Raw genomic sequence first — 25,597 nt, 5'->3', positions numbered from 1 at the left:
CAAAGACCTGTTGGGGCAAGCGAAAGCAAAATCGTCATGGCACCTGTGCCCAGCATCGCCTTCCTGGCACTTGTGCCGGATGGCACTTTTAAAGACATTCGAGTGAGATCGTTGCCAGTGCCGCCGAACTGGCTCCTGTGCAGGTGGCACGTAAAATACACCATTTTGAGCATGTCTGTTGCCAGTACCACCTGACTGGCCTTCGTGCCGGTGGCATGTAGAATCACCCACTACACTCTTGGAGTGGTTGGCGTTAGGAAGGGCATCCAGCTGTAGAAACTCTGCCAAATCAGATTGGAGCCTGGTGCAGCCATCTGCTTTCACCAGTCCTCAGTCAAATCGTCCAACCCATGCTAGCATGGAAAGCGGACGTTAAACGACGACGATGAAGGTATATATATATGTATATATATATATATATATATATATATATATATATATATATATATATACATATATATATATATATATATATATATACATATATATATATATATATATATATATATACATATATATATATATATATATATATATATATATATACATATATATAGATATATATATATATATATACATATATATATATATATATATATATATATATATATATATATATCCATATATATATATATATATGTATGTATGTATTTATATGTATTTATGTATATATGAATATATCATCATTATTAAATGTCTGTTTTCCATGCTGGCATGGGTTGGCTGGTTAGACAGAATCCAGTGAGCGGCAAGGTTGTGCCAAGCCCCAGTGTCTTCTTTGCCATGGTTTCTATGGCTGGATGCCCTTCCAAATGCCAGCCACTGTGCAGAGTGTACTGGGTGTGATGTTACAAGAGCCCTCGACTGAGGGGCAGACAGTACTGAGGGAGATGGATCTGTGCCACCTCCTCTCACTGATCCACATCAAAATTGACAACAACAACAACAGCAAAAATAACAATGCATTTATTGCGAGCAATATAAACAGAGGAAAATGGTGTTGATGGCGTCAATGGTTGTTGTTGGTGGTGGTGGTCATGGTTGGCTCTAGAAATGATGAGGGTGGTGGTGGTGGTGGTGATGATGGTGGACGGTGGCATGTGTGTGTGTGAATGCGTGCATGTGTGTATATGGCTGCGTGTATGTGTGTCTGTAAATACATGTGTGTATGTGTGTGTTTGAGTATGTGCAAGTGTGTGTGTGTGTGTGTATGCATGCGTACCTGCGTATATACATGCAAGTATATGTGTGTGTGTGTGTGTGTGTGTGCATGCTTACATGCATATGTATGTCTGTATGCACTTACATTTGTGCGTTTGTGTGTGTATATATGTGTGTGTGTGTGTATATATGTGTGTGCGTGTGAACATGCACATGTGAATAAACGTGTGTATGTGTGTGCATGTGTATGCATGGGTGAGTGTACACAAGCATGTGTGTGTGTGTGTGTGCATGTGCATATGTGTGTGTGTGTGTGTGCATGGGTGCATATGTGTGTATGTGTATGTGAAAAAGGACTTCCTCTTTGTTCTTCTTGCCATCCCCACCGCCGCCGCCGCCGCCACCACCGCCACCTCATGGTCAACTGAAAGAGAAGAGGAAAAGAAAGGGAGAAAGAAAGACAAAAGAAACAAATGACGATAATGACAACGATGATGACATTGCTACTGATGATGATGATGATGACGATGACGATGAAAGTGAAAGTGAAAGAGGCAGCAGAGCAGTCCAGCGGGGCAGAACAGGGTACAATGGATTGGGTGGGAGAGTGGGATATGGTCGTGAGTGCAGTTGTACAGAGGCAGGGGGCAGGGAAGGGGTGTCGGGAGTGGGGATCCAGAGGATGCTTGCTTGTTTTTCAAAACATCATTTCCCTGTCTTTTAGCCGCCGTTTCTGCAGAGTTCGAGTTCGCTTCCGTCGTTCCACTGCGGCATTGCCCACCGTCTGCTTCAGAGGAGGTAATGTGAGGTTGTCGGCTACAGAGGCGGCTCCACGTTCCTCCAGCCTGTGGTTGAGAGAGAGAGAGAAACGGAGTGAGAGCAATAAATAGAGAGAGAGAGAGAGAAACAAGAAATAGACAAATAGATAGATAGATAGATAGATAGATAGAGAGATAGATAAAAAGAGAGAGAGAGATAAATAGACAAAGAGACAGACAAATGGATGGATGGATGGACAGATAAAGAATAGAGAGAGAGAGAGAGAGAGAGAGGGAGAGAGACAGATAGACAGACAAACAAACTGAGAGAAAGAGAGACAAACAGACAGATATTGCTAGATAGATAGACATGTAGACAGTTAGCTACATAGATATTGCTAGACAGATAGACATGTAGACAGTTAGCTAAATAGATATTGCTAGACAGATAGACATGTAGACAGTTAGCTAAATAGATATTGCTAGACAGATAGACATGTAGACAGTTAGCTAAATAGATATTGCTAGACAGATAGACATGTAGACAGTTAGCTACATAGATATTGCTAGACAGATAGACATGTAGACAGTTAGCTACATAGATATTGCTAGACAGATAGACATGTAGACAGTTAGCTACATAGATATTGCTAGACAGATAGACATGTAGACAGTTAGCTACATAGATATTGCTAGACAGATAGACATGTAGACAGTTAGCTAAATAGATAGATAGAGAGACAGAGGATGAAATGACTTACTCCTTCTTTGAGAGCAGTTTAGGTGTCGACCTCAATGGTTTACTTCGGTCCTTCTGAGCTGCCTTAGCATCATCGAAAGCGATATATGCCTTAGCTATGAGGTAGGCATCTGGTGTCCACTTGTGTGAGTACAAGACATCCCTGAGGTCAGACTTTAGTGCTTGAAGCTGTAAAAAAGAAAAAAAAACACACAAGGATACACAACGAAATACAGGAGACATCGAAATATTTTATAAATAGTTGACATCTATCTATAGCAGTGATTGGTTCTCGACTGGGGTCTATAAGGTCCTTGGGAGCCCATCTGAGTATTTGCTGTTAAAAGTTTATGTGTGACATAGGCGTAGGAGTGGCTGTGTGGTAACTAGCTTGCTTACGAACCACACGGTTCTGGGTTCAGTCCCACTGCGTGGCACCTTGGGCGGGAGCACTTCAGCTGGTCTTTGAATCTGTGTTTTGGGGATTCTCAATGTCATTTGCTGTTGACAAACTCGCTGTAGAGCCATGGCTCCCAAAATTTTTCAGGCTGCCACCTACTTGGCACCCAGGCCACATTCCTAACATGCCACCCACCACTCAACACCACAAATATGCCACTTTGTACATCAAACTTGGGTGGATGTAAAGAATGTGGATCACACCCCCTTTCGTTTTTTTTTTTTTTTACAGAATCCCCCATTTTCGAGTACAGAGATTCTGATTCTCCCCCCTCAAAAAAATGCCATTTAAAAATTTGAATCCTTCCCCAACCAAATTCTTCAATTTACAAACATAATCTTCGTATTTTTCTACATATTTCACAAAAAAAGTTTCTGAAAAAAGTGAAACTTGAAGAATTGGGGTGGGGGGAATTAAAATTTTAAAATGCCTTTTTTTTTTTTTTGGAGAATTGGGATCTCCATACTCAAAAATGGGGGATTCTGTAAAAAAACCCAAAAAACAAAAGGGGGGTGCGGTCAACATTCTTTACGTCTGCCCAAGTTTGTGGGTGGGGAAAAGTCGATTACATCAACCCTAGGGCTCAAATAGTGCCTATTTTATTGGCTCTGAAAAAAAATGAAAGGTGAAGCCAACCTCGGCAGAATTTGAACTCATAACGACAGATGAAATGGCACTAATCATTTTGCCCAGTCTGCTAACAATTCTGCCAGCTTCCAGCATTGGTAATGATGACGAGAATGACAATGACGACAGCAACAATGATGATGACAACGATGATCCTTTCTACTAAAGGTCCACATTCTTTTATGCCCGCCCAAACTTGTCCTTATACCGAAATTTGAAACCAATAACTGTGCCCTGATAGGGAGAGGACAGCCCGAATTCTTGAGATGTCTGGAAGCTTTCCTGGACACAACTTAATCTCTCGTATTGGTGGGAGACTGGAAATGCATTTCCAATGCATGCATATTGGGATTGTGCTGGAGGCGATGCTGCTCCTGGTGATAAGAATGATGTTGGGAGTGATGGGGGATCTTTTTTAAAACGGGGGCCACATTTTTCATTAACGAAACACTTTGAAACTCGGAACACTGGTAGAATGTGTCATATAAAACATCTTTTTCTCTTAGTCTTCTTAAAAAAAAAGAAATCCATAAGTTATTCCATGTTAAAGTTGTCGTATTTCTGTAATTTCAACCAATCACTGACGTCCATTCAGCCGATATACATTAAGTGCCGACTACATAAACAAACGATTCTGAAACAATTAACCCTAACCCTAAGGTTAGGGTTAGGGTTAAAGCAAATTTAAAATGAAAAAAGCAAATAAAACGAAGGTGTGGAGATTAAATATGCTTTACATCGCTTAAGCAGCCAAAGGAGTAAATATAAACAACTGAATACTTGTCAGTGATTGGTTGAAATTATCGAAATAAGACAATTTTTTACATGAAATAAATTCGAATACAAAAATATTTTTCTGTTCTATAACACAAAATAGATAAGTATACGAAGTTTGAAAGTCTTTCGGTACCAACAACACTACGTAAAACATTAATGAAAAATGTGGCCCTCGTTTTAAAAAAGATCCGTGATGGGCATTGGTGGTTGTGGTGCTGCAGCTGATGATGAGAATGCTGATGGTTGTGGGGGTTGGAGGTGATGGTGTTTGGTGGTTGTGACGATGGTGGCTGTGTTGGGATAGTTGTGGTGGTGGTGATGATGGATGGTGATGACAGGGGTAATGATGATGACGGTGGTGGTGGTGATGATGGTGGTGGTGGTGATGGTGAATACGGGTGATGATGATGATGATGGTGGTGATGACAGGGGTGATGATGATGATGATGGTGGTGGTGATGACGGATGGTGATGACAGGGGTGATGATGATGATGGTGGTGGTGGTGATGATGGTGATGACGGATGGTGATGACAGGGGTGATGATGATGATGATGGTGGTGGTGATGATGGTGATGACGGATGGTGATGACAGGGGTGATGATGATGGTGGTGGTGGTGATGATGGTGATGACGGATGGTGATGACAGGGGTGATGATGACGATGGTGGTGGTGATGGTGAATACGGGTGATGATGATGATGATGGTGGTGATGACGGATGGTGATGACAGGGGTGATGATGATGATGATGGTGGTGATGACGGATGGTGATGACAGGGGTGATGATGATGATGGTGGTGGTGATGACGGATGGTGATGACAGGGGTGATGATGACGATGGTGGTGGTGGTGGTGGTGATGGTGAATATGGGTGATGATGATGATGATGGTGGTGATGACGGATGGTGATGACGGATGGTGATGACAGGGGTGATGATGATGATGGTGGTGGTGGTAGTGGTGGTGGTAGTGGTGATGACAGGTGGTGACAGTGATGACGCTGATGGCAGTGAAGACAATGTTAATGTTCAGGAGTGTGATAATGGCTACAGTAGTAGTAGTAGTAGTAGTAAAGGCGTTAAACAAGGAGATATATTAAGAGTAGTCCTCTTAAATGAAATTTACCTCGTGTGATTGGCTGTCGTTGACCTCCTGCAAATCTTTTATCATGTTCTGCAGCTCCAGTATGGACATGTGTTGGTTCATGTGGGAGTTGGTGGTGATGTAGGGATGCATTGCTGAATGGTGACCAGTAAACTTCACATCGTTGTGGAAATTGGCGCCAAACTGGGCGAGTTGGAATCGCAGAGACTCAATCGTCAGAATTCTGTGCCCCAGGGAGAAACAAAAAAAAAATAGCAGTGAATACTTCATCAAATATGGAAAACACATTTTTCTTTTAGTTTTTTTTTTTTTTTTTTTTTTTTTTTTTTTCACTTTTGAAGAATTTTAGATAAAAAGACTCAACCCCAGTACTTGCTTTAGTTTGTTTTCTCTTTTAAGCCTGATGCTCATTCTACCGGTCTCTTTTTGCTGAACCACTAAGTTACAGGGGCATAAACACTCCAGGACCAGTTGTCAAGCAGTGGTGGGGGACAAAGAGAGAGACACACACAAATATATACATTCACTCCCGGAGTGGTTGGCATTAGGAAGGGCATCCAGCTGTAGAAACTCTGCCAAATCAGATTGGAGCCTGGTGTCGCCTCCTGTGTCGCCGCCACCAGTCCTCAGTCAAATCGTCCAACCCATGCTAGCATGGAAAGCGGACGTTAAACGACGACGATGATGATCCAGGCTTCCATACATACATACATACATACAAGAGGGCACCCAAAAGTAACCAGAAATGTTCTCTGTCAGAGAAGTCCATTGTAGTTCAGGCTTTTGCTGTGAGAAGCCACTTGATGTGATCCTCAGGCATCAGTATGCCGACCGGCATCATCAAGTGTAGTCGTACTGACTTGTGGTGCAACATTGTTTTGCGGTGCTTCTCCCCGGTTCGTTGATTTTTGCGGTGGTTGAAACGAAGGAACAGTGTCCTTCTGTGAAATTCGGTTTTCTGCTGGGGAAAATAGTGGCCGAAACAGTTTTCATGCTACAAACAGCTTACAAGGACGCTGCCATGAGCAAAACTCAAGTTTACGAGTGGTTTTCATGCTTTTGGAATGGTCACTTGTCGCTTGACTAACTTCGTTCAGGGCAGACGTTGACCTACCAAACAAATGAAAACATCATGAAAATTCATGAACTGATCTTGAAGTACAATCACCGAACAGTCGACAAACTTGTTGATATGACTGGTGTGTCCTGGAGCCCCTGGCAATGAATTTTGAGCAAGGAATTGAGAATGAATTTTTATGTGGCACCAGCACTGGCAAGGTCACCATATATCTATCTATCATCATCATCATCATCATCATCATCGTTTAACGTCCGCTTTCCATGCTAGCATGGGTTGGACGATTTGACTGAGGACTGGTGAAACCGGATGGCTACACCAGGCTCCAATCTGATTTGGCAGAGTTTCTACGGCTGGATGCCCTTCCTAACGCCAACCACTCCGAGAGTGTAGTGGGTGCTTTTACGTGTCACCCGCACGAAAACGGCCACGCTCGAAATGGTGTCTTTTATGTGCCACCCGCACAAGAGCCAGTCCAGGGGCACTGGCAATGATCTCGCTCATATATATATATATATATATTATATTACATACAAAAATAAGAGGAATGACCAGCAAAAGTGGACTCCTATATGCTAGAAATAGATGCCGAATCATCTAACCACGAAAAATATGTTCTCAGTAAAAATTTAGCGACACAACAGACTGAGAACATATTTTTCGTGGTTATATGATTCGGCATCTATTTCTAGCATATAGGAGTCCACTTTTGCTGGTCATTCCTCTTATTTTTGTAATATAATATAATTTTAATCTTCGAATTTTTTTAATATGCTAGACTACTGGTTTTAATTGATTAATATCAATTTCTACCCTTATTAATAAATTTTATATATATATGTAGGATTTTCGTGCAAGATCGTTGCCAGTGTCCCTGGACTGGCCCTTGTGCGGGTGGCACATAAAATACACCATCTTGAGCGTGGCCGTTGCCAGTACCGCCTGACTGGCCTTCGTGCGGGTGACACGTAAAAGCACCCACTACACTCTCGGAGTGGTTGGCGTTAGGAAGGGCATCCAGCCGTAGAAACTCTGCCAAATCAGATTGGAGCCTGGTGTAGCCATCTGGTTTCATCAGTCCTCACTCAAATCGTCCAACCCATGCTAGCATAGAAAGCGGACGTTAAACGATTATATATATATATATATATATATAAGCACCTACTACACTCTCAGAGTGGTTGGCGTTAGGAAGGGCATCCAGCTGTAGAAACTCTGCCAAATCAGATTGGAGCCTGGTGTAGCCATCTGGTTTCATCAGTCCTCACTCAAATCGTCCAACCCATGCTAGCATGGAAAGCGGACGTTAAACGATGATGATGATGACGATGATGATATATATATATATATATACACATACATACATACATATGTAGACACACATTCCTGAAAGACAGGAAAAAGGGAATATAAATGAGGAAGATGAAGAGACAAACACAAATTGAGAGAGTGAAAAAAAAAAGAGAGGCAGACAGAGATGGTGCCTCATTTTCACTCACTGATGTCTCCGGTGCTCCTCTGATTGTTCCAGCAGTTGGCTGAGGTAAGAGCTACGCTGTTGATGCTTTCTCAATTCCTCCTCTAGCAACAGGATCTTCACTTCTTCTAACTTCTCCTCTGAAATTGAGACACACACAAATGCAGCACTAGCACCACAGATCAATGGAGCATCACACTCGAAACAGTCTTCGTTCTTCCCTCTCTCTCTCTCTCTCTCTCTCTCCTCTTTATTCCTCCTCCTCCTCTCTCTCTCTCTCCCTCCTCTCTCCCCCTTCATCCTCCTCCTCCCTTCTTTCTCTCACTCCTCCTTCCTTCTCTCTCCTCCTCCTCCTTCTCTCTCTCTCATTCCTCCTTCCTTCCCTCTCTCTCTCTCACTCCTCCTCCGTCCTTCTCTCTCACTCCTCCTCCGTCCTTCTCTCTCACTCCTCCTCCTTCCTTCTCTCTCCTCCTCCTCCTCCTCCCTTCTCTCTCTCTCACTCCTCCTCCCTTCTGTCTCTCACTCCTCCTCCTCCCTCATCTCCCCTCACCCCCTCTCTCTCTCACACACACACACAACAAAGTAGAAAACCAATGAATACACTGATATATATATATATATATATATATATATATATATATATATATATATATATATATATCGACGTAAATTGAGGTGTACCCGAACATAAATGAAGAACGAAGGACAAGAAGTGATAAATTCCGATTTGTCAGTGCGTTTCGTTTCGATTTCAATGTCAAGTTTTACATTCCATTGTCTTATTTCTGGTCCAGTTGAATCCACACCATTTAACTAAGACTTTTTTTTTTTCCGCCAAAGAAATCAGTTTGAAGAGATCGGAAAGAGAAGTCATAAATAATAATAAGCCTATGCAGAAAAACAGATTGGCTGATGGCACTGGTATCAAAGAATCATTAGGATTTTCAAGCAAGATCGTTGCCAGTGCCCCTGGACTGGCTCTTGTGCGGGTGGTACATAAAAGACACCATTTTGAGCGTGGCCGTTGCCAGTACCGCCTGACTGGCCTTCGTGCGGGTGACACGTAAAAGCACCCACTACACTCTCTGAGTGGTTGGCGTTAGGAAGGGCATCCAGCTGTAGAAACTCTGCCAAATCAGATTGGAGCCTGGTGTTGCCATCCGGTTTCACCAGTCCTCAGTCAAATCGTCCAACCCATGCTAGCATGGAAAGCGGACGTTAAACGATGATGATGATGATGATGATGACATATATATATATATATATATATATATATATATGTATATATTTTTCTTACCTTTATCCATCTTCAGTTCCCTGTTCTGTGTTTCTTGAATTCCACCTTCTTGGCTCAGAGCTGCATCAGTGAGGTCAGACAGCTTGTTCCCCTCAACCAGGTCACCAAGATGGCTCAAGTCGCTGAGGTCACTGCGCTCGCCCACAATCACATCCTTGACATCTTCTCCCTCTTGCCGGTCTACACTCAACACACTTAGTCTTTGCTGGCCATCGTTGTCATCATTGACATCGTCATCACCATGTTTGTCATCACCATCATCGGTTCTTTCTTCTGTTCCTCTTCTCTGTTCTTCTGTCAGAACTGTTTTGTCGTCATTTCCACCGTCACCTTCTGTGCCACTGACATCACAGGCAAGTGAGGACCTTGAGTCTTTCTGTGACATGATAATCTTGAAATTCAGATCTGATGAATGAGACACAGATAGATAGATAGATACATTTCTTTTATTAGCCACACAGGGCTCAACAAAGATGGGACAAATACAATGTAGAGCTTTTCTTTTGGAGAGGGGGAAGGGGGAAAAAAGGGGGGGTCGATCAAAAGGGATCGAGAAAAAAAAAAGATAGATAGATAGATAGATAGATAGACAGACAGATGGACAGATAGATAACTTTCTTTTATTAGCCACACAGGGCTGCACACAGAGGGGACAAATACAACTGTAGAGCTTTTCTTAAAAAAAAAAAAAAAAAAAAAAAAATCCGATCAAAAGGGATCGGTAGGGGCAAAAAAAAAAGGAGGGGGGAGGGGGTATCGTATATCAGAAAATGTCAATTGTGTAAAATGGGGTAACATCAGGTTTATCCATGGAGAGAAAAGCCTACAGAAAAGACCATGGTGACCTCAGCAGGGAATAGACACATGAGAGCGAAGTGCTCTCTCTCTCTTTTTTTTTTTTTTTCATTCTCGATTTATAGGATCATGCTCAAAGAGGTATCGTCACTCGCAGGCACCATCTTTGCTACATTCACCCACCTTTTAATGAAACTTTCACGAGACAAAAACTGTCTCTCTATTCTCACCTTCCTTTTCAAGTGATACTTGAAAAAGTTGATGAGCGATTGGCCAGAGAGGTAAGTTTTCGTCTCTAATCCTTTCGCTCGGGTCCACCACACACATTCTTTCACCATGGTCACCAGTATGATGAACACTGCCTTGCCTTCCCTGTTGAGAGACGGTGGTGGAGCAATTTGCACAATAGACTCGGCTGACAGGTGGACTCGTCCCACACGTGACAGCAGCTGTTCGGCATAAGCCCACAGGTCGGAAATCTTTGGACACTGCACGAGTGCGTAGATAGATAGATAGATAGATAGATAGAAGACAAAGAGACAGACAGATAGACAAACAAGCAGATTGACATAAATAAGTAGATAGATAGATAGATAGATAGGTGGGTAGGTAGGTAGGTAGGTAGGTAGATAGGTAAATAGATAGGTAGATAGATAGATAGATAGATAGATGGATAGATTGATAGATAGATAGATAGTTAGATAGATAGATAGGTAGGTAGATAGACAGGTAGATAGATAAGAGACAGACAGACACAAATAAGTAGATAGATAGATAGAAGACAAAGAGACAGACAGATAGACGAACAAGCAAATTGACATAAATAAGTAGATAGACAAATAGATAGGTAGGTAGGTAGGTAGGTAGGTAGGTAGAGAGAGAGATGAAGTAATTGACAGCATCATCCAAATACTACTACTGCTACAGTAACTCCCAACATGGGGCATATGCCCCACTGACAGGGCTTGGGAAAATTGCAGTGGGGCATAGAATCCAAAGTATTTTCTTTATCCTCCCACTTTTTTGTTTTTGTAGTAAGACATGGAATTGTTAAAATATTTTTTTCACAGCTGAAAAGTTCCTGGCTTTAAGGGTATCGCAAAATGCCTGGTTGGGAGCCCAACCTGCCAAGTTCCTTTTATAGCACTCAGAAAAACTGATGGACTGCTGCAATAAGTGTGAATCTGAGAGGGGAATATGTGGAATAAAATCATAATTAACTGATCCTCCTGTGTTTTCTTTTACCCAAAACCAGGAACTTTTCAGCACCCCCTTGTATGTGTGTGTATATCTTAACCCTTTTGTTACCATATTTCTGTATGTGCTTAAAGTACCATTGCCAAACGCAGCATCTTTCAAGGTGACTCCCTCTCCTCATTACTCTTTTGCATGGCACTGATCCCACTCTCAAATTAACTGAATAACACCAGCTATGTGTACAAAGTTTATAATACTATAATAAACCATTTGTTTTATGTGGACAATCTGAAGCTGTTTGCCAGAAATGATTAAGAGCTAGTAGGGTTGCTAACAACTGTTAAAAAGTTTAGCAATGACATTGGGATGGATTCTGGCCTTGATAAGTGTGCTAAAACAACTCTTGTAAGAGGCAAGCTCAAGCAAACAGCTTCCATTAAATTAGATACCAATGCTACCTACCGTCAAGGAACTTTACCCACAAGAAAGTTATAAATGCCTTGGGATAAATGAAAGAGATGGTATACAACATGTTAATATGAAGGAAAAAAAATAATGAAGGAGAATAAAACTCAAACTAAAAACTGAATGCAACTCTAAAAATTGCATCAAAGCCATTAACATCCTGGCACTTCCAGTAGTCCAAGACAGTTTTAACATCATTAACTGGAATCTTACAGAGCTCCAACGCCTGGACAGGAAGACAGGAAAACTACTAACATCTAACATGAAAAGGAAGACAAGAAAACTACTAACATCTAACATGAAAAGGAAGACAAGAAAACTACTAACATCTAACATGAAAAGGAAGACAAGAAAACTACTAACATCTAACATGAAAAGGAAGACAAGAAAACTACTAACATCTAACATGAAAAGGAAGACAAGAAAACTACTAACATCTAACATGAAAAGGAAGACAAGAAAACTACTAACATCTAACATGAAAAGGAAGACAAGAAAACTACTAACATCTAACATGAAAAGGAAGACAAGAAAACTACTAACATCTAACATGAAAAGGAAGACAAGAAAACTACTAACATCTAACATGAAAAGGAAGACAAGAAAACTACTAACATCTAACATGAAAAGGAAGACAAGAAAACTACTAACATCTAACATGAAAAGGAAGACAAGAAAACTACTAACATCTAACATGAAAAGGAAGACAAGAAAACTACTAACATCTAACATGAAAAGGAAGACAAGAAAACTACTAACATCTAACATGAAAAGGAAGACAGGAAAACTACTAACATCTAACATGAAAAGGAAGACAGGAAAACTACTAACATCTAACATGAAAAGGAAGACAAGAAAACTACTAACATCTAACATGAAAAGGAAGACAAGAAAACTACTAACATCTAACATGAAAAGGAAGACAAGAAAACTACTAACATCTAACATGAAAAGGAAGACAAGAAAACTACTAACATCTAACATGAAAAGGAAGACAAGAAAACTACTAACATCTAACATGAAAAGGAAGACAAGAAAACTACTAACATCTAACATGAAAAGGAAGACAAGAAAACTACTAACATCTAACATGAAAAGGAAGACAAGAAAACTACTAACATGCAACCCCCAAAAACAGACATTGATTGTCTGTACCTACCTAGAAGTAATGGGGGTGGGGGTGAAGAGGAATGATGCTGTGCTGTGCTATAAGACCTCCACAATAGCAATGAACGGGTACTTATCGAGTACAGGGGACTGGATGCCACGGCTTGTGTGCAAACATGAAAGCAGCAAAAAGTCTCATTCTATTGTCATAGGTCACAACCTCCCCATCTGAGACAAAGATAAAAAAAAAAAAAAAAAGAAGCCCTACCTTTGTTCTGTCGTTTCAAATCATCGATTTCCTGGTGCAGACTTTGTAAAATTTCACAGTGTTGTTTCTTTAACATCTCCATGCTTCTCTCCAGATACTGCAGCCGTCGGTTCGAGTCCTCGTCTTGTGAACCAGCAGCTCCTTTTTGTTTCCTATGAACTTCATCTTCCTTACTGCCGACCTTTTCATCCTCACTGATTGGCGTTGATCTTCGTCTGGGCGCAACAGGTTCGTTAGGATACGCCTGTTTGTCCTTCTCAAAGTAGCGTGGATACCTGGGCAGAGAATGAAAGAAAATATATATGAGAATCTTGTTCAAGAGTTTATTTCTAATTTTTCAATTATCGTTATGTAGGTGTATTTTATTTTTTTTTACCTTTTACTTGTTTCAGTCACTGAACAGTGGCCATACTGGGGCACTTCCTACATTATTCATTATCATTACCATTATTTAGTGTCTGTTTTCCATGCTGGCATGAGTTAGATGGTTTGCTAGACCAGGCTCCAGTCTGATTTTTGGCTTCCTTTCTACAGCTGGAGGCCCTAAACTTCGTATTTCTTATATCAGTTTCTTTTGATGAACTATCAAGTTATGGGGACAACCCCACCCCCACCCGCACACACACACACACACACACATACAAAGAGCACTTCATTCAGCTTCTGCCAACTATATCCACTCACAAGGCTTTGGTCAGCCCAAGGCTATAGTAGAAGACACTTGCCTAAGGTGTCAAGCGGTGGGACTGAACCCGGAACTGTGTGTTTGGGAAGTAAATTTCTTTTCTGTCCATCAGATTCACTCACAAAGCTTTGGTCAGTCCAAGGCTGTAGTAGAAGACAGTTTGCCCAAGGTGCCAAACTGGAAGTGAACCAGGACCATGTGGTTGGGAAGCAAACTTTTTACCACACAGCCATGCCTGTGGCTGAACTATGTGTGTGTGTTGGCACTCCGTTGCTTACGACGTCGAGGGCTCCAGTTGATCCGATCAACGGAACAGCCTGATCGTGAAATTAACGTGCAAGTGGCTGAGCACTCCACAGACACGTGTACCCTTAACGTAGTTCTCGGGGATATTCAGCGTGACACAGAGTGTGACAAGGCTGGCCCCTTTGAAATACAGGAAGTAAGAGTGAGAGAAAGTTGTGGTGGAAGAGTACAGCAGGGTTCGCCACCATCCCCTGCCGGAGCCTCGTGGAACTTTAGGTGTTTTCGCTCAATAAACACTCTCAACGCCCGGTCTGGGAATCGAAACCGCGATCCTCCGACCGCGAGTCCGCTGCCCTAACCACTGGGCCATTGCGCCTCCACGGCTGAACTATAACTTATCATTAAAGAACTAAGTAACCTCCATTGTTGGTTGTACATGTAGCCTCATACATGTAGCCTCATTTATCACTCATTTATCATGTAGCCTCATTTATCACTCGTTTATCAGTAGGCTGTTCCATTGATCGGATCAACTGCAACACCCACCCATCATTATCGAAAGAGTGACTGTTCTAATGTCCACTTACCTGGTCGTGTCCAAAGTGTTTAACCGTGTCCAGTGTGGTAACTTCGTTCGCGAAGGGAGATGATGATCGACCATTCCGCTGTCGTTCTCTTCCGCAACGTTCTTGTGCAACATCCTGGCTCTCAGTAGCGGCGGCGGATGTGGTGGTAGTAGTGGTGTTCTTGTTGATAGCGGCGGTGGTAGTAGTAGAGGTGTTGGTAGTTGTAGTGGCGGAGTTGGTGGTGTCAGTCGTCGTCGTCGTGATGGTGTCGTCGTTGTTGTTGTTGTTGTTGTTGTTGATGTCGTCGTTGTCGTTGCCGTGGCAGTGGTGGTGTAGGTGTGGGTGTTAGTGGTGCCGGTGTTTGTAGCTGTGGTGTTGTTGTCGTTGTTGTCGTCGTTGTTGTTGTTGTTGTTACTGTTGCAGTAGAGGTTATAGTGGTAACAGTGGTATTGTTGTTGCTGTGTTGGTGGCGGTGGTGGTGGTGGCGGCGGTGGTGGTGGTATCTTTTCTGCTGCTGTTGTTGTTGTTAGTGATGGCTGTAGTTGCAAGGTCGCCAGTGTTGGTGTTGGTGCTGGTGCTGGTTGTAGTGTCAGTGGTGTTTGCAGCAGTGATAGTAGTTGTGGTGGTGGTGGTAGTGGTGGTACTGATAATTGTGGTGGTGGTTGTGGTGGTAGTGGTGGTACTGATAATTGTGGTGGTGGTGGTGGTAGTGATGGTACTGATAATTGTGGTGGTGGTTGTGGTGGTGGTGGTGGTGGTAGTGATGGTACTGATAATTGTGGTGGTGGTTGTGGTGGTGGTGGTAGTAGTGATGGTACTGATAATTGTGGTGGTGGTTGTGGTGGTGGTGGTGGTGGTAGTGATGGTACTGATAATTGTGGTGGTGGTTGTGGTGGTGGTGGTGGTAGTAGTGATGGTACTGATAATTGTTGTGGTGGTGGTGGTGGTAGTAGTGATGGTACTGATAATTGTGGTGGTGGTTGTGGTGGTGGTAGTGATGGTACTGATAATTGTGGTGGTGGTGGTGGTGGTGATTGTTGTTGTGGTGGTAGTAGTGATGATGGTAGTAGTGGTGGTGGTAGAGGTGGTGATGGTGATATTGGAACTGACGTTGGTAGCAGTGGTGTTCTTAAGGATATTGGTAATGCCGTTAGCGGTGATGGTCGTGTTTGTATGGGCTGTCGTTGTCGTTGTCGTGTTGGTAGTAGCCGCTCACATCACTCACATCACATCAGTCTCCTGTATCAAACAACAACATTTTCATCGATAAACAAAGTACCAGTCAAATACTGGGGGCTGATTTAATCAACATCCCGATCCCCTCAAAATTAATGGTCTTCTGCCAAAATTACAAACAACTATTTTAATTATTATTATTATTATTATTAATAGTAAAAAAAAAACGTTTGGGAGTTGACAGAATATATATATATATATATATATATATATATATATATATATATATATATATATATATACACATATATATATACGTATATATATATATATATATATATTTCTTTACCTCAACAGGCCCTGCCCTGTTTAACATTGTCCCAAAACTGATCAAAGAGGAAAAGGATCTCATCACCTTTAAACGGAATCTGGACAAAGTTTCTTCAAGGATTACCAGATAAACCACCTATACCTGGAACTCCCTACTCGAATGGACCATGATACCACAAAACTTGACTTAAAAAGGATTTAGATAATCTTATCATGTGGTGCTATTAACTTAGACATGGCCTGGGCCAATCTTTGGTCGAAACATAACTAAGTTTATCTAAATTTATGTATATATATATATATATATATATATATATATATATATATATATATATATATATATATATATATAATATATTGTTTGTATGTGAAGTGCATATATATATATATATATATATATATATATATATATATATATATATATATATTATACCTGTATTTTGAAGGGCCAGCCTTGTCACAAATCCTATGTCGCACTGAATCTCCCTGAGAACTAAGTTAAGGGTATGAGTGTCTGTGGAATGCTCAGCCACTTGCACATTAATTTCACGATCAGGCTGTTCCATTGATCGGATCAACTGGAACCCTCGTCGTCATAAGTGGACAGGAGTGAAAGTTGTAAGCCAGCAGAGGAGCATACGGCTGATGAAACTACCATGAGGTATGTCCAATGACACAGACATGCTAGTGCAGGTGGAGCTAACAGGAAATAATGAACTAGGAACAGGCAAGAAACTACCAATAATGCTTGTCAATTTCTGGGGTTGATGAAATTGTCTAAAGCCCTTACCTTCAGAAATGTTGGTCTTGTGTCTAAATTGGAAACCACTATCATCAACAAGGGGCCAGTATGACTTGTAGAGAACCTACAAGAAACATGTAAATACTGGAGTATAAGACCATACTTCCATCTTGGCAGTTTCTATCATTTAGTCTGGTGGTCAGCAAGGAGTTTTTTTTTTTTTCTGAAGTCAGTCTTATATCATAAAAGAGAAGCCTATCTCTGTCCGTCAAGAGATATATGTGAAGAAGGGGAGGAAAAAGGGGTGATAACCCTGTCACAACATATATTTAGAAGGAGGGAAGAAGGGGAGGAGAAAAGTTGTTGAAAGTGATAGAGAGTGTGTGAAAGATAGATAGATAAATAGTGTTACCACCATAATAACTAACAAATTTTAAATTAAAAACATGGGGATTTTAAGTGCAAGTCTATCAACACAACACAACACATCATCATCATCATCGTTTAACGTCTGCTTTCCATGCTAGCATGGGTTGGATGATTTGATTGAGGACTGGTGAAACCGGATGGCTACACCAGGCTCCAATCAAATTTGGCAGAGTTTCTACAGCTGGATGCCCTTCCTAACGCCAACCACTAATATACATATTAGGCCCAAATATTGTTTCATGTTCAGAATGGCCAGGTCTGGCCTCTCACAACTACCCTACAATGTCATTCTCAAAAATAAATTATCACCTCTTTGAAATGTGAAAGCTGAGATAATACAGACTAAAAGAAAAAACAATTTCACTGAAATTTTTTACAAATAATCTTCAGATGATGTAGATTCTGATTATATTGGAATAGGTAGTGAAAAACAATTTTCTGAGGATGGGGTGAGGACTTTCAAAAATTTCACACTAGTTGAATTTGGTTACGCATAAGTGTGTAGATTATATACATTATTTACATTTGATGGATATTTGTCCTCATCTTGTTTGTTGTTAACACGTTTCGGCTGATATACCCTCCAGCCTTCATCAGGTGTCTTGGGGTAATTTTGAACCTGGGTTCTCATTCCTAAGGTATTCTTCAATGTTATTATTATTATTATTATTATTCGCTAAAAAATAAAAGGAAAAAACTTAGATCCCACGCCCCAGAAGAATTTCCCCAGGCCCCGTATTGGGATTCACTGCTTTAACACCTCGTTAAATAAAAGATAAGAAAAGAAAAGAAAAAAAATCCGTCACTAATTCGTTGACGACGCTATTGTTCAACATTACCATAATGAAATAAATGTGTCTGCGAGTTAGTCGGAATATCTTATCTGTCTGCCTGCCTGCCTGCCTGCCTGCCTGTCTGTCTGTCTGTCTGTCTGTCTGTCTGTCTGTCTCTCTCAGTCTCCTGAATTTGGTGTATGTATGTATGTACTCGTACATATATCCAGCCATCCATCCGTCACTATATCGTGGCACTCCGTCGGTTACGACGACGAGGGTTTCAGTTGATCCAATCAACGGAACAGCCTGCTCATGAAATTAACGTGCAAGTGGCTGAGCACTCCACAGACACGTGTACTCTTAACGTAGATCTCAAGGAGATTCAGCGTGACACAGAGTGTAACACGGCTAGCCCTTTGAGATACGGGTACAACAGAAACAGGAAGTAAGAGTGAGAGAAAGTTGTGGTGAAAGAGTACAGCAGGGTTCGCCACCACCACCTGCCGGAGCCTCGTGGAACTTCAGGTGTTTTCACTCAATAAACATTAACAACGCCTGGTCTGGGAATCGAAACCGCGATCCTACAAGCGCGAGTCCGCCCTAACCACTGGGCCACTGCGTCGGACTCTATAGGAATTTCTACAGATGTGTAACCTCCACAGACTTTGTTTCCTCATAACTTCCAGAAAAATGGATATTTTCTCATAAAATTTTCTACAAATATGCTTCCGATGAAACATTGTATCTCATTATATCGGGATTTATTGTGAAAAAATGTTTCCGAGGGTGGGAGTGAGGAGTTTAGGAAAATTTACACTAGACAGCTTTCTTTACACATAACTTTCAGAAAAATGTGTAATTTTTTTTTATGAAATCTCCTATAAATACCTTTCAGAGTGTGTAGAGTACGATTATATACTCTATTACTCTTTTACTTGTTTCAGTCATTTGATTGCGGCCATGCTGGGGCACCGCCTTTTAGTCGAGCAAATCGACCCCAGGACTTATTCTTTGTAAGCCTAGTACTTATTCTATCGGTCTCTTTTTGCCGAACCACTAAGTTACGGGGACGTAAACATACGAGCCTCGGTTGTCAAGCGAAGTTGGGGGGGGGGCAAGCACACACGCACACACACATATATATATATACGACAGGCTTCTTGAAGTTTCCCTCTACCAAATCCACTCACAAGGCTTTGGTCGGCCCGAGGCTATAGTAGAAGATACTTGCCCAAGGTGCCATGCAGTGGGACTGAATCCAGAACCATGTGGTTGATAAGCAAGCTACTTAACACACAGCCACTCCTGCGCCTATATAGGAATTTAATACGAAAAAAAAAAAAATTGGCGGGTTCATATACATACATACTGACACATCAAATATATCTACAAACTGAAACTTGAAATTTTGACAAAAATCGTAATGTACAGGGTGTAAAATTTAAAAGTTGACTCGATTGATTAACTGTCAAAATATTGTCTCTCTCTGATTGACATGACCTTCTTCAGTGACGAGGTTTGGATTCACCTATCAGGATACCTAAACACTTGTATCTGGAGTGCTCTCAATCCTCATGAATTTGTCGAATCACCCTTACATGCAGTGAAGATTGGTGTACAGATGGGTGCCGAAATACCTCAACGCAGATTAGACGCGCATCAGAGTGACGACGTCAAAGGCGCGATTTTGGATCAGTTTGTAGCGGGAGAGGCTGATTTTACGGCTCGTTTAGTCACCATGGATGAAAACTTGGCTTCATCCTTATGATCCCCTAGACCAAGTAGCAATCGACTGAGTGGCGTCACAGTGGTTCACCGCGCCCCGAGAAGTTTCGAACCCAGAAATCAGCTGGGAAAATTCTGGCTTCAGTGTTCAGGGGCAAAGACTGAGTACTCCTCATAAAATACCTCCAAAGCGTTGCATCGTCAGCGCAGAATACTACATGTTTCTGTCGGACAAATTGCGTGAAGCTGTGAAACAGAGAAACACTGTGGAAAGCTGAACTGTGGTATCCTGTTTTTGCAAGACAGTGCACCAGCACACATGTCCGCCTTCCATTCTGGCATGGGTTGGCCTGTTTGACAGGAGCCGGCCAGGCTATCGTGTCTGTTTCAGCAGGGTTTTTACGGCTGGATGCCCTTCATAACACCAACCACTCCACATGGTACTAGCACACACGAGATCAGTTTTGGCATGGTTTTCACGGCTGGATGCCCTTTGAAATGCCAACCACTTTACCGTGTGGAATGGATGCTTTTTTACGTGGCCCCCAGCATCGGCAGGGTCACCAAGTAACTTGCACGACAAGGAATTTTGAGAAGAGAGGAAGCATTGGAGGAAAGGATCTTGTGTCAGATGATGAAAGGTTGGAGTGTGACAAAGAGACAGAGAGGCAGAAACAAGTGTTTGGATCTATTTCAAAAAGGGGGTTTGGTACCGAAAGACTTTCAAACTTCGTATACTTATCTATTTTGTGTTATAGAACAGAAAATAAATTTTGTATTCGAATTTATTTCATGTAAAAAATTGTCTTATTTCGATAATTTCTACTAATCACTGACGTCTATTCAGTTGAAAACAGTTAGCGCTGTAATGGTGTATATCGTATTAATCCCCTAACCCTAACCCTAACCCTAAAACTAACCCTAACTCTAGAATCCGAACTCTGAAATTGTTACACACATAGATACGCACAGCGTAATTTATTATATAAACAATATATGCGTATAAATTACGATTAAACTGGATGAAAAATGTCACAGGGAATAACATTTTTATGACCGCCCAGCAGTAACTCTATTCAGCTGAATAGACGTCAGTGATTGGTTGAAATTACAGAAATATGACAACTTTAACATGGAATAACTTGCGATGTACGTTTTTTTGTTAAGAAGACTAAGAGTAAAAGATGTTTTATATGACACATTCTACAAAGTGTTTCGTTAAGAAAATACTGGTGCCCCCGTTTTGAAATATATCCAAGTGTTTTGTTATAAAGGAGGTACGTGGTTACCCGGCCAAGAGAGAGAGAGAGGAAGAGAGATGGAAAGAGAGAGAGAGAGAGAGAAAGGTAACAAGAAAAAGGACAGAAACAGGTGTGCTGATGTAAAGGAGATACTTGGTTACCTAGCCAGAGGGAAGAGTAAGGGAAAGAGAGAGAGAGAGAGTGTGGGTGGGAGAAACAGCAAAAATGCAAGAGAAAGATGGCAGCGAAGTGCCAGGGTACACTCACAAGTAACAAGGATCAGAGCATAGATGGGATGGTAAAGTAAGGAAGAGAGGGAGATAAATAGTGGCAATTGAAGGTACGGAGGTCATAATATACGCGGCCAGGTATTGCCAAGAAGGCGCGAGCAAGGAAGGGGAGTCGCAAAGACGGGGGTGGGGGTGGAAAACCCGGGGTATAAAAAGATGGGGACGGGGGGAAAAAAGCAGCGATACAGTGAGTAGGGCAGGGATGGGGAGTGGGAGATAATCATAGTGTATGAAGAGGAAATGTGAGGAAGAAAAAGATGAAAAGACGCAGTTGAGAAGAGGAGACGTAGTTTGGTTCCTTGGAGTAGTTGTGATCACAACTGCCCGACGAACGGGAATGCGAAACTCTGAGTAGCAGTTTTTTTGTGATGTTCTTGCAGCTTTAATAAAAAGAAAAGTATATATATATATATATATATATATATATATATATATATATATATAATATAGGATAAAATCTTTATAAGAATTTATCAAGTAGTCAGCGTGAAGAAAACCTCATAATGAAAAAAATTTCTCATTTTTTTCATAAATATATATAAATAATTTATATAAAGGGCATTAACTGTGTAGTAATGCCTCACGCTTCGAGGGACTAAATAAGTCAAAAACTACCAAAAAATAAGCAACATATTTAACTGAAAGCGAGGGAATGCAGCTTTCAAAATTTATCTCTTAAAAACATTTAACTTAACAACGGTAAACCACTTATTTTTTGGTAGTTTTTGACTTATTTAGTCCCTCGAAGCGTGAGGCATTACTACACAGTTAATGCCCTTTATATAAAATTTTTTTATATATATATATATATATATATATATATAACTTTGCCATTGGTCTCTATCTTTTTCTTTCTTTATCCATACACACGCTAATACACGACCTATGTTATCTTCCCCAGTCACGTTGCTACCACGACAGGGGCAAAACTAGTCGGTATACAGCACTTACTCGGTATTGCTTGTATCTTTAGGGTTTGGTTGACTCCAATACCCTTCATAACCTTTATATATATATATATATATATATATATATATATATATATATATATATATAAACAAATAGTAAATGAGTATATGCATGTATACATACAGGTATGTGCATACCGACATCCACCTGTATGTATATATATATATATATATATATTATACACACGCAGATGTAAATTACACATATATAAATACACACACACATATATGTATATATATATTTATATATATATATGCGCATTATACATACATACATTATGCATGCACATACCGTACACAATACATACAGAGCGCTCGATTGTCGGAATCGTTAGAGCGTTACACAAAATGTCTGGCAAAATTTGTTCCGGCTCTTCGCGTTCCGAGTTCAAATCTCGTTGATGTCAGCCTTGCAGGATGTCGATTAAGAATGAAATAATAAAAGTCCCATTCAAGATACAAGGGACCCCCCCCTCTCTCTCTCTCTTTCTCACACACACATAAACACGCAAACAATCTGCCAAGAAGGTCGTTAAAGGACCGCTTTTAGCCAGTAAACATCCTTTTTTTCTTCTCTCTCTTCAAGACAACAAATTTCCTTGTATCGTTGTGTCGAGGGGCCTGATCATCACACGAAAACATATATATATTATTGATATTTAGCAGAAGCAACAGAGTGACTGGAAGTTCGAGAGTTTCGTTGCGTTGGCCCTAACCAAACTCTCAGGCCTTGAGTCACACTGTTACTTCTGGTAAATGTTAATAAAAATATGCACGTATCCATATTTTGCGTTCTATTTTTCCTGTTTACATCGACATACCTATGTATGTATGTATGTATGTATTCTGATTATATGTCTGCACACGCTTGAATGTGGTGTGTGCCAGAGGGCTTGCAAATCCAGTGGGGGTCTTAAAAGACATGTTAGGATCCACAATGAGCAGAACTTACCTGCAGGTATTGGTAGTTCAAATCAGAGGTGCAATCTGCGTGGGTGTTTTTCTTCTTCAGAACATTGTCTGGTTTAAAAAGCCACATCAGACGCCATGAAAGGGCTAAGGTGTAGGTGCAGGAGGTGGTCAAACTCTGTGTAAGGAGTGGACAACCACCACTATGTATGTATGTGTATATATATATATATATATATATATATATATATATATATAGAAGGTTTTTAGTTTACTGGTGATCTAAACCAATAGGTACGCTGTGTAAGGGCTATGCTATAATTGGTCATCCGTTAGGTTCCAAGTTCACAACTGAGGCTGGAGCTATGGATCCGATCCGATCCGTATTCGGCTTCCGTGTTAGCAGATATATATAAGAGGGAAAGGACAACAAAAAACCAAGGCAGGACGAGTATCTCAAGTCATTTAGAATAATTTAGTTAATTAAATTATTATAAATGACTAGAGATACTCGTCCTGCTTTGGTTTTAAAGCAGTGTTAAATGAATTTGGTTAATTATATCCAACAATCAGATCCCGATAAATGCAAGTAGAAAAAACATCGAAAGTAATTCTTCATGTTTGACAAGTAAATGCAAATTCCGTTTAGAATTTCAATAAATTCGGAGTATAAGTCAACGAGAATAAGAATGGATAAAATCAATCTTTAATTGGTGATTACACCATGATGATTATCGATGATCGTTTATATTGTGCCAGGATATTCAGACAGAGAAAAATAAGGTATGAAATACCAGTGAAATTAATATATCGGAATATATATGCTAACACAAACGTTATCAAGGCAGTGAAATAAGAAAAAATATCTCTTAAGTAGATGAACGCATACACACACACACACACACACACACACACATATATATATATATATATATATATATATATATAAACAAACTAGAAATGACTCATTCATTTTTCAGGTCGTTCGATTTCTCTCAACCGATCAATGGGCCGATTGGGTAAACCTATCAATAACGAATCTATGATGACAACTGGAAATAGACTTAAGTGAAATTTACTACAGCAAAGAAAAAATATATATAGTGACCATTATTTTATATCTTGTCTTGTTTACATGACCCTGTGTGAAAAAAAAACAGTATACACGGGAACACGACCATGGATTTACAATACAGAATGGTGTATAACCTCGGGCCCTGCCGTAAGAATACGCGAAGGTCTTTACTAATCTGGTGCCCTAACAGGGAGCTTATAAAGTATTTTGCCCCCAGATTGATAATCCCTCATTAATAACTCCGTTTCATACACACACACACACACACATATATATATATATATATATATATACATATATATATATATATATATATATATATATATATATATATATATATATAAGATTGACCAGTGACCGGTCTGTCAAAATGCTATCGAATTTTTACCATATTATGTTAATTATATATATATATATATAATTAACATAATATATATATATATATATATATATATATATATATATATATATAGTTAAAAAAAACAATAACAAAAAAACAAAAAAACAACAAAGTGAGGACGTGATATGGATAGTATTATATATATATATATATATATATATACACCAGAGTAAGCACATAAAATGTGCAACAAGGTGGAAAAGAGAGTACTCAAATACCAGAGGTAGAGTAATATGCTTTATTTAAAAGCAGCAGAAATATAACAAAAGACTGTTACTCGGAGTTTCACGTTCCCGTTTCTAACAAAACTGTCCGATGAACGGGATCGTGAAACTCCGAGTAACAGTCTTTTGTTATATTTCTGCTGCTTTTAAATAAAGCATATATATATATATATATATATATATATACAATTTGAAAAACCTACACGACTAGGTGAAAAGCGCTTCATTTAATATGTGACATTAATAAAAATCTGTAAATGTACAAACATCCAGGTTTCTGAGTACCTTAATTAATTTTTTTCTATATATATATATATATATATATATATGGAAGGGATGAGGAAACAAGAGAGGTACAGACCTGTAAATGCGAAGAGGCGATACACCGGTCATTTCCGCCGATGCCAAGTCTGTAATAGTCACTGACTTCGTTGGCGGTGGCGGTGGTGATGAAGTCGGATTGTTTTTTTTTTTTGTTTTTTTTTTTTTTTTTCCTGTGGTCGT

General features: G+C 40.3%; 1 protein-coding gene across 2 annotated transcripts; it reads right to left on the bottom strand.

Annotated features, from left to right (window-relative positions):
• Nucleotides 1–951: 951 nt before the first annotated feature.
• On the bottom strand, nt 952–25,597 carry LOC106884179 (uncharacterized). 2 transcript variants are annotated; one of them, XM_089345928.1, is made up of 9 exons: nt 25,455–25,597; nt 17,105–17,180; nt 14,830–16,047; nt 13,312–13,586; nt 9,480–9,884; nt 8,205–8,322; nt 5,649–5,850; nt 2,681–2,847; nt 952–2,006 (listed from the first exon to the last, which is right to left on the bottom strand). In XM_089345928.1, the coding sequence occupies exons 3-9, from the start codon at nt 14,940–14,942 to the stop codon at nt 1,859–1,861; spliced, it is 1,428 nt and encodes a 475-aa protein (XP_089202054.1). In that variant the 5' UTR covers nt 14,943–16,047; nt 17,105–17,180; nt 25,455–25,597; the 3' UTR covers nt 952–1,858. The 2 variants fall into 2 exon arrangements, with proteins under 2 accessions (XP_089202054.1, XP_089202056.1); XM_089345930.1 differs by lacking the exon at nt 17,105–17,180 and having other exon boundaries at nt 25,455–25,589.

The sequence above is a fragment of the Octopus bimaculoides genome, chromosome 30, assembly GCF_046866305.1.
Source record: "Octopus bimaculoides isolate indiv1 chromosome 30, ASM4686630v1, whole genome shotgun sequence".
NCBI lineage: Eukaryota > Metazoa > Mollusca > Cephalopoda > Octopoda > Octopodidae > Octopus > Octopus bimaculoides.
The sequence above is the reverse complement of the archived record's forward strand: the minus strand, read 5'-3'. Positions and strand labels throughout refer to the sequence as shown.